Source organism: Amblyraja radiata, chromosome 4 (assembly GCF_010909765.2).
Source record: "Amblyraja radiata isolate CabotCenter1 chromosome 4, sAmbRad1.1.pri, whole genome shotgun sequence".
NCBI lineage: Eukaryota > Metazoa > Chordata > Chondrichthyes > Rajiformes > Rajidae > Amblyraja > Amblyraja radiata.
The window spans coordinates 102,140,612-102,155,456 of NC_045959.1; the positions used below are offsets into that span (position 1 = coordinate 102,140,612).

At 43.9% G+C, this 14,845-nt stretch overlaps 1 protein-coding gene across 3 annotated transcripts in view; it reads left to right on the plus strand.

The window, feature by feature from the left end:
- The window catches only part of rad54b (RAD54 homolog B), a 130,516-nt gene that overhangs the window by 65,320 nt on the left and 50,351 nt on the right, over nt 1-14,845 (plus strand). For 2 of the 3 annotated variants that reach the window (XM_033020099.1, XM_033020100.1), the window contains one exon: nt 13,331-13,603. In XM_033020099.1, coding sequence (XP_032875990.1) covers nt 13,331-13,603 — 273 coding nt within the window. The remainder of the gene's footprint in view (nt 1-13,330; nt 13,604-14,845) is intronic. The other variant, XM_033020101.1, reaches the window with a different exon arrangement.

A 14,845-nucleotide genomic window follows, 5' to 3' on the forward strand; every position in this document is an offset into this window, starting at 1 on the left:
CTTAACATTAAATCGAACTTCAGTGACCTCCTGCTTGAGTATGTGTAAACCTTTCATGGTTTCAGTACTTTGAGAGCTCATCAAACTGAGGTACCGTAAAGGCTTTTGAAATAACTTCAGAACAGTGTAGAACTTGCATGTTCTCCCTATGACCATGTGCGTTTTCTCCAGGTGCTTCAGTCTCTTTCCGCACCCCAAAGACGTGCAGAATTGCAGATTAATTGGCTTCTGGAAATTACCCCTGTTGTGTGGAGGGTAGATGAGAAAATGGGATTACGTAGAACAGGTGTAAGCTGGTAATCGATGGTCAGCATGTACTCAATGGGCCGAAGGGACAGTTTCCATGCTGTATCATTCACTCAATCTATATATGTATCCGGTCGTTAATGAATACTAGGAAACATTATTATTATTGTTATTGCAAAATGCTATGTCAATTTATGGGAGATTTTGCATGAAGTCATTTCTCTAAGTCGGGTTGTTTGTAACCCAGGCAGCCCACGTATCTGAAAAGCAACAGACAAGTTGGAACAGATAATGAAAATGGGTGAAAAGCGATGCAGGAAAATGTTGGTGTCATTCTTTTATACCGGTGCAAAACTATGTTTCGAGTCGGGACCCAAACGTCACCTATCTTTGTTTTCCTGGGATGCTGCCTCACCCGCTGAGTTACTCCAGCACTTTGTATCTTTTTATCTTTTTTGTAAAACAGCATCTGAAGTTCCTTGTTTCTACATATTAGGACATAAAGGAACATTTTACCTTCATACTGAACTTTTTTTTCGGTATGTAGAGCATGTAGCTCCAGAGTTCAGAAGGATAGGGCAAACTGCTTGCTGACTAATTCTTCCATTGCAAGTTTTAACTGTCCTTGGATGGCGGAGTGGAGATGGAAGTGTATGTGATAGTTGTGATGTAAATGCCTCTCGGTATTTCTCCTGTCCTTTTTTTCTCCAAAAGTGCATTTTAAGATTGAAAATACAGTAGATTGGTGATAAGACAAAAGGGGAGGCCCTAGTGGCGCAGCAGTAGAGTTGCAGCCTTGCAGCCCCAGGGACTCGGTTCGATCCTGACTGCAGGTGCTGTCTGTACGGAGTTTGTACGTTCTCCCTGTGACCTGCGTGGGTTTTCTCCGGGTGCTCCGGTTTCCTCCCACACTCCAAAGATGAACTGGTTGTAGGTGAATTGGCTTTGGTAAAAATTGTAATTGTCTCGAGTGTGTAGGATAATGTTAGTGTTCGGGGTGATCGCTGGTCGGAGCAGTCTCGGTGGGCTGAAGGGCCTGATTCCGTGCTGAATTTCTAAAGTAAGAGCCTACAAGTGCCGGAATCTAATTTGAGGAAGGACATTCTTGCTATTGAGGGAGTGCAGCGTAGGTTTGCAAGGTTAATTCCCGGGATGGCGGGACTGTCATATGCTGAGAAAATGGAGCGGCTGGGCTTGTACACTCTGGAGTTTAGAAGGATGAGAGGGGATCTCGTTGAAACATATAAGATTGTTAAGGGTTTGGACACGCTAGAGGCAGGAAACATGTTCCCGATGTTGGGGGAGTCCAGAACCAGGGGCCACAGTTTAAGAATAAGGGGTAAGCCATTTAGAACGGAGACGAGGAAACACTTTTTCTCACAGAGAGTTGTGAGTCTGTGGAATTCTCTGCCTCAGAGGGTGGTAGAGGCAGGTTCCCTGGATACTTTCAAGAGAGAGCTAGATAGGGCTCTTAAAGATAGCGGAGTCAGGGGATATGGGGAGAAGGCAGGAACGGGGTACTGATTGGGGAAGATCAGCCATGATCACATTGAATGGCGGTGCTGGTTCGAAGGGCCGAATGGCCTACTCCTGCACCTATTGTCTATTGACTCAAGCTGTACTGTAACTGTGGAGGAAAAATGGTGTGTTGACATTTTGAGTTGAGACGCTGCATCAGAACGAGCAGAGGTGATCATAAAATATGTCATTTCCAAACTGAACAGCAATACAACCACTTACATTCTTGTCGACCGGAGATTTAATGCAGTCAGTGACTTCATTCACTGCTTCTACTCACTTATTAATGGTGTACCAGTAATCAAATTTGTGGTCACAAGAAAAAAATCCGAAACAAAATGTACCATGCTGTATTTTTCAGCCAATATATGTCCACTGGTAAATGAAGACCATGAAACATTATTATTATTATTATTATTATTATTATTATTATTGAAAAATGCTATTAAAACATATGGAAGATTTTGCACAAAGTCATTTCCCATGCATTGATTCTGCCATAGTGTGAAATGAAAAAGTTTACTAAGTGGCTATCTCTCCCATGAAATCATTCAGTATCAAGGGCAATGTTTTTCAATGCATATCACATAATTTATTTAATTGTGGGGCATTTATAAAACAGTAAAGAGCATCAGAATGTAACGTTGTTTAAGAAGGAACTGCAGATGCTGGAAAATCGAAGGTACACAAAAAAGCTGGAGAAACTCAGCGGGTGCAGCAGCATCTATGGAGCGAAGGAAAAAGGCAACGTTGCCTTTTTCCTTCGCTCCATAGATGCTGCTGCACCCGCTGAGTTTCTCCATCAGATGGAACAGATGTATTTTAAAAAATGAAATAATTATAGGGTTGTCATGGACGGAAAGATATTGTATTTTACAGTGCCTGTTCTCAAAGAATGGAATAGAATTAATGTTTTAAAGAAAATGGATGTCTTCCATGCCATGGAAAACAATCTTGAAATATTGATTCCATGAATTACTTTGAGCATACCTTGAGTTGAGCTCTATAACATCATTGTGTTTAGCACTGGTGCCAAAAAAGGGTCAATCTCAAAAATTGTGAAGGCCTTTGGGGATTGCGATGGTGTCTCAACAACCAAAGAGGAGCAGTGGACCTCAAAGGAAGACTATTCAATGCAGTAAAACAGCAATGACATGCAATATCGTTGCCAAGGAAACGAGAAAGGCAGCAGGGAGAACAATCGCAGGTTCACCGAAAGGAAACTGGAAGTCTAATAAATGGCACTCGGAAAGTCATAAGGTCATAAGGAATAGGAGTAGAATTAGGCCATTCGGCCCATCAAGTCTATTCCGCCATTCAATCATAGCTGATCTATCTCTCCCTCCTAACCCATAACCTCTGACAACCATACTAATCAAGAACCTATCTACCACCTTTGCCTTAAAAATATCCATTGACTTGGCCTCTGCAGCCTTCTGTGGCAAAGAATTCCACAGATTCACCACCCTTTGTCTACAGAGATTTCTCCTCATCTTCCCAAAAGAACGTCCTTTAATTCTGAGGCTATGACCCCTAGCCCTAGACTCTCCCACTGGTGGAAACATCCACTCTATCCAAGCCTTTCTCTATTCTGTATGTTTCAATGAGGTCCCCCCCCCCCCCCCTCATTATTCTAAACTCCAGCGAATACAGACTCAGTGCCAACAAATGCGCATCATAGGTTAACCTGGAACCATTCTTGTAAACCTCCTCTGGACTCTCTCCAGAGCCAGCACATCCTTCCTCAGATATGGTGCCCAATATTGCTCATACTATTCCAAATGCGGTCTTACCAATGCCCAATAGAGCCTCAACATGACATCCTTGTTTTTTTGTATACAAGCCCTCTTGAAATAAATGCTAGCATTGAGTTTGCTTTCTTTACTACTGATCCGACTTGCAAATTATTAACCTTTTGGGAATCCTGCACCAGCACTCCCAAGTCCCTTTGCACCTTCGATTTCTGGATGCTCACCCTATTTAGAAAATAATCTAAGCTTTATACAAATGCCTGAAATCTGAAATCCCGTAAACTGCTGGAAGCACTCAGCAGGTCAGGCAACATCTATGGAAAGAGAAACTGAGCAGATCAGATAAGATCCGGTCTAAGACTTCTCATCAGAATGGGGAATGGGACATAAACTAACTTGTTTTCCCTGTTTTCCAATTTAGTTTTAGTTTTAGAGATACAGTTTTGGTCCATCGAGTCCACGCCAACCATCGATCACCAGTTCTATATCATTCCACTTTCTCATCCGCTCATTACACACTAGGACCAATTCACAGAGGCCAATTACCCTGCAAACCTGCGCGTCTTTGGGATGTGGGAGGAAACCGGAGCACCCGGAAGAAACCCGTGCGGTTTCACGGGGAGAATGTACAAACTTTGCCTAACAACATCCAAGACCGGGATCGAACCTGGGTCTCTGGCGCTGTCAGGCAGCAGTTCTATCAGTTGCGCCACTCTGATGCCTACTGGCTATGCCGAAGGGTCCCACACCTGAAACATTAACTACTTCGCTTACTTAAGATGTTGTCTGACATGCTGAATCTTTCCAGCATTTCCTTTTACTTTTAGGTCCTTTCTTCAGTTCATCATTCTTGCTCGAAGCTTAATTCTGTAATATATCAGGTAGGTTTTGTATGCCTTTTCCCATGGAGACCCACACAAAATATGTGTTCGATTTCTCCGCCATTTCCTTATTTCCCATTCTAAACCATTTTCTCTCCGTCTGTAAGGAGCCTACATCTGAGGAGAGACATTCAGAATGGTCGAAATTTGTTTAGTTTAGTTTAGAGATACAGCATGGAAACAGGCCCTTCGGAGAAAACCCACGTGGGTCACGGGGAGAACGTACAAACTCCGTACCCGTAGTCAGGATGGAACCTGGGTCTCTGGCACTGTAAGGCAGCAACTCTACCGCTTGCTGTGAAGGGTCTCGGATATGAACTCTGCTTTGTTTACCGTAAATGTTGCTTCTTTGTCTGTGTGCAGCATTTTCAGACTTTATTTCAAGTCAAGAGCCAAGTTTTTTATTGTCATATGTCCCGAAATGGAATGAACAAATTCTAACTTGCAGCAGCACATCAGACAAGAAAACATACAGTGGCTTGCAAAAGTTTTCATACCCCTTGAACTTTTCCACATTTTGTCACGTTACAACCACAAACGTAAATGTATTTTATTGGGATTTTATGTGATAGACCAACACAAAGTGGTGCATAATTGTGAAGTGGAAGGAAAATGATACATGGTTTTCAAATTTTTTTACAAATAAAAAACTGAAAAGTGTGGCGTGCAAAGGTATTCAGCCCCCCTGAGTCAATACTTTGTAGAACCACCTTTCGCTGCAATTACAGCTGCAAGTCTTTTGGGGTATGTCTCTACCAGCTTTGCACATCTAGAGACTGAAATTTTTGCCCATTCTTCTTTGCAAAATAGCTCCTCAGTCAGATTGGATGGAGAGCGTCTGTGAACAGCAATTTACAAGTCTTGCCAGAGATTCTCAATTGGATTTAGGTCTGGACTTTGACTGGGCCATTCTAACACATGAATATGCTTTGATCTAATCCATTCCATTGTAGCTCTGGCTGTATGTTTAGGGTCGTTGTCCTGCTGGAAGGTGAACCTCCGCCCCAGTCGTAAGTCTTTTGCAGACTCTTAACTGGTTTTCTTCCAAGATTGCCCTGTATTTGGCTCCATCCATCTTCCCATTAACTCTGACCAGCTTCCCTGTCCCTGCTGAAGAAAAGCATCCCCACAGCATGATGCCACCACTACCATGTTTCACAGTGGGGATGGTGTGTTTAGGGTGATGTGCAGTGTTAGTTTTCCGCCACACATAGCGTTTTGCATTTAGGCCAAAAACTTCAATTTTGGTCTCATCTGACCAGAGCACCTTCCTCCACATGTTTGCTGTGTCCCCCACATGGCTTATGGCAAACTGCAAACGGGACTTATGGCTTTTTTTCAACAATGGCTTTCTTCTTGCCACTCTTCCATAAAAGCCCGATTTGTGGAGTGCACGACTAATAGTTGTCCTGTGGACAGATTCTCCCACCTGAGCTGTGGATCTCTGCAGCTCCTCCAGAGTTACCATGGGCCTCTTGGCTGCTTCTCTGATCAATGCTCTCCTTGCCCGGCCTGTCAGTTTAGGTGGACGGACATGTCTTGGTAGGTTTGCAGTTGTGCCATACTCTTTCCATTTTCGGATGATGGATTGAACAGTGCTCCGTGAGATGCTTTTTATATAACCTAACCCTGCTTTAAACTTCTCCACAACTTTATCCCTGACCTGCCTGGTGTGTTTCTTGGGCTTCATGATGCTGTTTGTTCACTAATGTTCTCTAACAAACCTCTGAGGCCTTCACAGAACAGCTGTATTTATACTGAGATTAGATTACCCACGTGGACTCTATTTACTAATTAGGTGACTTCTGAAGGCAATTGGCAGCACTGGATTTTATTTAGGGGTATCAGAGTAAAGGGGGCTGAATACTTTTGCACGCCACACTTTTCAGTTTTTATTTGTAAAAAAATTTGAAAACCATGTATCATTTTCCTTCCACTTCACAATTATGCGCCACTTTGTGTTGGTCTATCACATAAAATCCCAATAAAATACATTTACGTTTGTGGTTGTAATGTGACAAAATGTGGAAAAGTTCAAGGGGTATGAATACTTTTGCAAGTCCGTACTATATTTCAATTTCAATTTCAATTTCAAAGCACTTTATTCGTCCCCGAGGGGCAATTTAAAAGGGCGCATTACAGTAGCTTTTAAAAAAAAAAGGGGCACAATCAACAAACATAAGCAGCACGCATACTGCACAATCAACCAACACACGCATTTCACAGACACACTGCACAACACACACCGCACATCAACATTCAACACATAGTAATAGTTTTTAAAGTGCTTCCTTAGTGCTTCAATTAAAAAGTGCATATAGAAGGTTATTATTTCATTTCATATGTTCATGAGTCAATGATCAGCATTAAGAAGCTGGACAGCCCTGGGGATGAAGGTTGCCTTCCTCCTCTGTGTCCGGCAACCCGGACAGCGGAGTCTGCGTCCTGAGGGAGCCACTCAAACTCAGGAAACAGGATGTGAGAGGGGTCGTGAAGAATCCTGCGTGTTAACTTTACAGACTGTTGGCCGCATAGGGCAGTGGGAGTTCGGACGGGCTGCTCAATGATTTTTGAGCAGACCTTGACCACATTCAACAGGCGGTTTCTGTTTTGCAGGGTGATGGAGTGGAACCAGCTAGTGAAAGAGAAGGTTATTACATTTTCAATGAATGCGTAGTAGAATGTGGTGAGAATGTCTTTGTTAATTCCAAATGACTTCAGCTTCCTGAGTAGGTACTGTCTCTGATGGCACTTTTTAAGGATTTCCTCTGTGTTAGAGGAAAACCTTAGCAGGTTGTCGAAGGCTGTTCCCAGGTATTTGTATACCTCCACTATCTCCACTGGCTCCTGCTGGATGATAGTGGTGGCTGCCTCAGCCATCTGTCTCTGTTGGGGGGGAAAAGGTCACAATCATGTCCTTGGGTTTGCTTATATTTAGCTCAAGACAAGACTTTTCACACCATACGATAAAGTCCTGCAGGGCTGAGCTGTGATGTTGTGTATGGCTGGGAAGCAGAGACAGGAGGACTGTGTCATCAGCAAGTGGCAGTTTGGCTGGGTGGATCTGCAGTCATCAGTGTAGAGAATGAAGAGAAGTGGGGAGAGGACACAGCCTTGTGGAGAGCCAGTGAAGGTAAAGAGGGTGTCGGACAAGGTGTGGTTCACCAACACACTCTGTGATCTGTTGGTGAGGAAGTCTATAATCCACAAAGTGAGTTGGTGGTTGAGGTGGAAACGGGTGATGAGCTTCTCAGCCAAAATATGTGGCTGCATGGTGTTGAATGCTGATGAGAAGTCTGCAAACAGAAGTCTGGCTGTGGTCTTGGGGATATCTTGGATGGTGTTTAAGATGAATATTTTTGCGTCATCGACACCCCTGCCAGCCTGGTAAGCAAACTGCAATGGATCCATCATCGAGCCAGTTGCCTTGGTGATGTGCTCCTTGATGATCCTCTCCATGGCCTTCATGACCAGGGAGGTGAGAGCCACTGGTCTAAGGTCATTCAGGACCTTGGTGGTGCCCTTCTTTGGGATGGGAATCACTGTTGAGTTTTTCCACATCGCGGGGACTGTGCTGCTGGTCAAAGAGCCCTGGAACAGATGCTGGAACACACCTCCCAGCTGCTCAGCACAGTGCCATAGGGTCCGCCCACAGATGTTGCCTGGCCCTGGAGCTGTGTTCTTTTTAGTCCTTTTGAGGGCTCTCACCACCTCTGATGTGTTGATGTTGAGGCCGGAGTCATCAGGTCTGAGTGTGGAGACGATTGATTCTAGCTGGGTGCTGTTGTCCTTTTCAAATCTGGTGTAGAAGGAGTTGAGATCATTCGGGAGTGAAGTGAAGCTGCTTCTTGCTACCTGAATGGGCTTGCGGCTGGTAGAGACAGAGTTCACTGCTGCCATGTTCTTGAGGCCCTGCCTAGCCGCACGGAGGTTCCCTTTTCCAAAGGTCTGCTCCACTTTGTTCTTGTATTTCAGCTTGGCAATTTTTATGGCCCGCTTGACCTCTCTGTTTACCTCCTTCTTCTCAGCTTCAGAACCGGTAAAAAATGTTCTCTTTTTCTTATTCAATATGTTTTTTAGATCTTTAGTCACCCAGGGTTTATTGTTAGGGAAGATTGTGACCTTCTTGGAGGGGATAATATTGTCTACACAGAAAGTGATGTATGCTGAGACTGTATCCGCTTGCTCACTGATGTTGGTGGAGGAGGATGTGAGGGTATTCCAGTCTGTGGTTTCAAAACACCCTTGAAGCCTGTCAATACTGTCCGGTGTCCACTGTTTGGTGTCCTTGATGACTTTCTCTGTTCTCTTTACCACAGGTGTAGGCAGGAGCGAGCAGTATGCTGCTGTGGTCAGCAGAGCCTAGGGGAGGGAGGGAGACGGCTCTGTAGGCATCTGGGACTGACCCATAGCATTTGTCCAGTGTTTTCCCTAGACGGGTGGTGCAGTTGACATACTGGTAGAATCCTTTAAGTGACTTGTCAATTGAACAGTGATTGAAGTCACCCATGATGAATTTGGGGGCGTCCGGAGATATCAGTTCGAGTCTGTCGAGCATATTTCTTATATGTTCCGTAGCAGTGGATGCATTTGCTCTGGGGTGGATATAAACCAGAATGAAAAACGGTTGTGGGAATTCCCTGGGAAGGTAGAAGGGACGCAGGGAGACAGCCAAGAGTTCAATGTCAGGGTTGCACAGTTCTTCTCTGACAACAACTGTTTTGCACCAGCGTGGATTGATGTAGAGGCAGACACCACCGCCATGCCATGGTGCTTGCCAGTCAGGTCAGTATCACGGTCTAACCTTACAGGAGACCCGAAGCCATCTATGTGCATGCTGTCACTGTTGTCACTCCCAGTCAGCCATGTTTCAGTGAAAGCAAGAATGGAAGCAGTCCGGTATTCATACATGTGAAAAACGTTAGCTTGCAGTTCATCAGTCTTGTTACGCAATGAGCGCACATTAGCAAGGATCACTGAGGGAAGTGCACGGTGCTTACTTTCTCCCCGCCTAAGTCTTGCTTTAATTCCACCCTTCTTCTTCCTCCCCCGTCTCGTTACCTTCTTTCTATTGTTGTGCAGGGTGCCTGTCCGGTCGGTTGGGAGTTTACATTGTAGCTCCTCCGGCAACTTGTCTATGGCAGGGGCTTGGTGAGAGTGAAATTGCAGCTGAAGTAAAAAGTCCCTGCAGTAAGTAATCCGTTGGTTGTCCGGAAGAGTATATCCATATGATGCAGTGGGCAGATAATCCAAGACGAACAGTAGAAGCATAAGAGTCCATAGTGTTCATGTAAAGTCCATACTTTGGAGCAGTGAACGCAAAAAGCTAGCTGGCTAATTAACGTTAGCTCGTTGGTCCGGTGTGTGTGTGTGTGTGTGAGATAATGGCAGTGCCCGCAAAAAACACACCACGAAAGTACTGGACTATACGGCAGCAGTTGACCGTCAATCGATACCCGATGTACTTAAACGAAACAAAACACTCTCACAAACTCACGTAACGTAACGTAACGAAGAGACAAACATTCAAAGCTACTCTCTGCACCGACCGGTCGACCGCACGAGCAGTGACCCGGAAGTCATATTTCCACCGTCTGCAGTTTGTTTTGTTTACTCACATATTTTATCTGGCCTTGTTAGCAATTTGTTGATCCTCATTTGCTGAGTTCTTAAAAAAAAAAGTTTCCGATCTTTTATTGCTATTTCTGGCTACGTTACAAGCCGTCTTCCTTTGATCTAATACTATCTTTAATTTCTCATCTCAATCACGGATGTGTTGCTTTTTCCTTTTGGGAGGTTTTTATGCGTTAAATACTCCGAAATTAGCTTTGTCCTCGCAACTTTGATATAGAAATTTTCCCAGGACTACGAAAGGGACACACAGCTGGGTGTATCTTGTCAGATTCCACCATGGCCATGGTTTGACTTGGAAATGATCAATGATGCAATTAACTGCAGGTCAATTCCATTATTCACTTGCAATGCACAGATAACACTAAAATAATGTGATCACATTTCTTGATATGTTATAATTTCAAAGGGAAATCTCAGTGCATTTCCATAACTAATTAGAGTCATGTAAGTGAGAGAAAGCCTTGCCCCATAAACCCCTCATTTTAAGTCTATTATATCTGATAAACCAGAGTTCTGTGGCTTTCAGAGTCATTCAAGCATGTCTTTCCTTGAAGTGGATTAGACTTTTGGTCTGCAGTTTATTGCCTACTTCCAGTGATACATGGATGAAAGATGAAATCTTTGCCATAAGCTCATAAGTGATGGGAGCAGAATTAGGCCATTCGGCCCATCAAATCTACTCCGCCATTCAATCATGGCAGATCTATCTCCCCCTCCTAACCCCATTCTCCTGCCTTCTCCCCATAACCTCTGACGCCCGTACTAATTTGTATTTCACAATTATTTCTCCCCATTGACATGAACAGTGCATAATAACTCAAGTTCTCTGTACAGGAGAATGAACATGTTTAAGTTTTAACTGAAAAGCTGATGGTACTGGACAGGAGAGAATGAAAAAACTCTGCAAAGTTAGAATTTCACTGATCTGTTTCATTGTATTTTTCATTAGGATACGTGCAAGACTGGGTTTTCTTCAGAGCTGGTGTGTGCATGATTTATTTTACAATTTCTAAGCCTTTCTTACATAATTTCTTATTAATTTTCTTTCTGAACAACATTATCCAACATTTAAAAAAAAACATTCTCACATTTAGGTAGGTAAAGTAATACAACTGAATGAAGATGGGTCTCAACCCAAAACGTCGCCCATTCCTTCTCTCCAGAGATGCTGCCTGTCCCGCTGAGTTACTCCAGCATTCAGTGTCTACCAACTGAATCTCTGTTCAGTTCAGTTTAGTTTATTGTCACGTGTACCGAGGTACGGTAGAAAGCTTTTGTTGCGTGCTATCCAGTCAGCGGAAAGACAATACATGATTACAATCGAGCCATTCACAGTGTATAGATACATGATAAGGGGATAACGTTTGTGCAAGGTAAAGGGCCTGTCCCACTGTACGAGGTAATTCAAGAGTTCTCCCGAGTTTCCCCTGATTCGAACCCGGAGAATTACGGTAATAGCCGCTTGTAGGTACGCGGGGCTCTCGTGGACATTTTTCAACATGTTGAAAAAAGTTCACGAGCTTACTGCGTTTCCCGATTACCTGCCGTTAGCGTTACGAGCCACTAAGAGACATCCTGAGCTCCGACGTAACCGCTACGCACATTCTACGTACTTACCACGAGTTTGATTTTTTTTTTAACTCGGGAGAGCTCTAGGGTAAACTTGTATAGTGGGACAGGCCCTTAAAGCCAGTAAAGTCCGATCAAGGATAGTCCGAGATTCTGATACAATCTCTCCCAACGCCAATAAACGTGTGCCTTTTAGGAGAAGGTAATGATATTGTCCAAAGGTAGGAAAATAGAGTCAATTTCTCACCTCAGAAGGGTCTCGACCCGAAAGGTCGCCCATTCCTTCTCTCCAGAGATGCTGCCTGACTCGCTAAGTTGCTCCAGCCGTTTGTGACATTCTTTATAGAGTTTAGCTCAGTACCATCATTTATATTACCTTTAACCATTCAACCACCGGAGAAAAATACTGTCCCATTTCTTTAAGATGCGTTGGTCACAAACTTTCTTTTGAAGCCTCATCAGCGTGTGTCATTTAGCTGCATGGAATGGTTGAAAAGCATGCTGTTCCATTATGATGCTCTTGGAATGTGGGATGTATCGTAGTGGCCCAAATCAATTTCACTTGCTTTACAGATCTTCAGAGATATGCACGTCCAACTTTGGACCTTGGCGAGGCCGTGGTTTTAATGTACAAGGGATGGGAGGGGAGTTGGGGTGTGAAGGATCAAAGTTAGTTATGGGGCATGTTCACGGCATTCGAATCCCACGCAATGTTGCAAGGACATAATTTCCCTGACAATGATGATCACTAATATAATATGTACTAATCGTGACAGGTTTGCTAGAATGATTTGCGCCTGCTCACATTTCAAGAGTAGTGTGATTTGACTCTAGAAGTGGACCTAGTCACATTCAGGCTGTGGCCAGCAGCATAATCGAGGACGAGTCGCACCCTCGCCACTCCCTTTTCCCCCCTCTCCCACCAGGCAAAAGGTATAGAAGTGTGAAAACGCACACCTTCAGATTCAGGGACAGTTTCTTCGCAGCTGTTATCAGGCAACTGAATTATCCCACCGCAACCAGAGAGCAGTGCTGAACTACTATAGATGATAAACAATGGACAATAGCTGCAGGAGAAGGTCATTCGGCCCTTCGAGCCAGCACTGCCGTTCAATGTGATCATGGCTGATCATCCACAAACAGTACCCTTTTCCTGCCTTCTCCCCATATCCCCTGACTCCACTATCTTTATGAGCCCTATCTATCTCTCTCTTGAAAGTATCCAGAGAACCGGCCTCCACCGCCCTCTGAGGCAGAGAATTCCACAGACTCGCAACTCTCTGTGTGAAAAAGTGTTTCCTCGTCTCCGTTCTAAATGGCTTACCCCTTATTCTTATCTCTTTGGTGGCCCTCGGACTACCCTTGATCGGACTCTGCTGACTTTACCTTGCACTAAACGTTATTCTGTTATTACGTTACACTGTAAATGGCTGGATTGTAATCATGGATTGTCTTTCTACTGACTGGATAACACATAACAAAAACTTTTCACTGTACCTCGGCACGCGTGACAATAAACTAACCTTACTGTAACTGATCTTTAAATGTGTAGTAATAATTCAAAAAGCATTACACAGCTGAACTTCCAGGCCAAAGTGTGTGAATGATTTGCAAGGTATGGCACGGTGTATTTGCACTGTATTATGGTATAGCGGGGATCACCTTTCTGATTTGAATTAATGTTATAATCTTCCATTTAATCTGCCGTATAAACGTATTCTGGTTTTTCAGCAGGTCCCTCTCCCCAGAAACAATTGAAACCATCTCAACCATTTGCAGCACCGAAACGACTTCACGTATCGCAGCCAGTAGCATCACATCAGCCATCTAGACTCACAAAACACAACGAAGAAAATGAACCTGACGTGATCACTGCGTACTACAGTGTCCTGTGGTGTAAACAATCAAAGAAGAAGCACAAGAAATGGGAGGGAGACGCCATTTTGATGGTTAGAAAGACATCTGTGTTTCTCAAGGACACAGAAGGCAAAGACATTGGAAAAGGTTAGCACTGTTACATTGTTGTTAAAATATTTTAAACGTACCAATTACAACAACATTAAGATGCATTACTTACAAAATCATAATTTTATTCCTAAATTCTAAAATGGACAAAAATCTAAAGGGGCTGTCTCACTTAGGCGGCCTAATCCGTGAGTTCTGGCGAGGTTGCCCTCGACTCATATTCGCAGCATGGTCGTAGGAGGTCTTTGTAACTCTCCTTCATGCTCGAGAGTAGTCCCTGTGTACTGGAAGCCTCAGCTAGGTTGCGGCGTATTTTTCAACATGTTGAAAAATGCCCGCGAGTGAAAAAGGTCGCCATGGAAAAAATCGATACTTTTTTTACTCGTAGGTTTAGGCGTAGTAGGTCGGCATGTTAGTCGTAGGTAATCGAGGGTAGCCGGAGGTAGTCGTAGATAGTCATCATCATAGTCGAAGGGAGGTCGAAGGAGGTCGTCTTCACTCTCCAATTTTCCCGAAGTTAGTCGAGGCTAGTTGAAGCTAGTTTTCAACATAGTCGAAGGAGGTCTTCAACATGACATTTTTTCAAACTCTCCTAAACTCTTCTAAACTCGCCAATTAGGTCGCCCAAGTGGGACAGCCCCTTAATAAAAATGGTACAGCAAAGAATATTTAAAATGATGAAATGCTCAGTGTTGACACTGCACATAAATGGATGAGTTAATTTAATTATTTTTATTTAACTATTTGGTAAATGCACTGTAGATGAGGGGCGGTTGTAGCAACAATTGGTGACTTGTTGACTATATACATGAACTTGGAAAGCGACAAGTTACGACAAGGTAAGACAATTCAGTCGCAGGTACCTGTCGCCGGTTGACGTAGGTAGTCGCCAATGCAATTCGCCGGTCAGCACCGGCGACAACCTACGACAAGCCAACTGTCGGCGAAAAGTTTTCAACATTCCAAAATCCAGCGGCGACCAGAAAAACGCTATGATTCTTTGGGCGACTGAGGAGACCATATAGGCGACACCCCGGCGATCATGTGGCGACAGCCTAGTCGCCTAAAAAAATCACCTAAGTGGGACAGGCCCATTATTCAAACCAGAAAGTATAAGAACCTGTTTGTATGATCTACTGAGTGTTCCCAGCATTTTCTGTTTGATTACTCATTTACAATCTCAGCTTTGCCTTTTTCATTGATTTATTTCCCTCTCCTTGCTGCCTGCATACTTGTGCAAACGCCCGTAGAAGACTTGTGCTTCCCTTTTTATCTCGACTG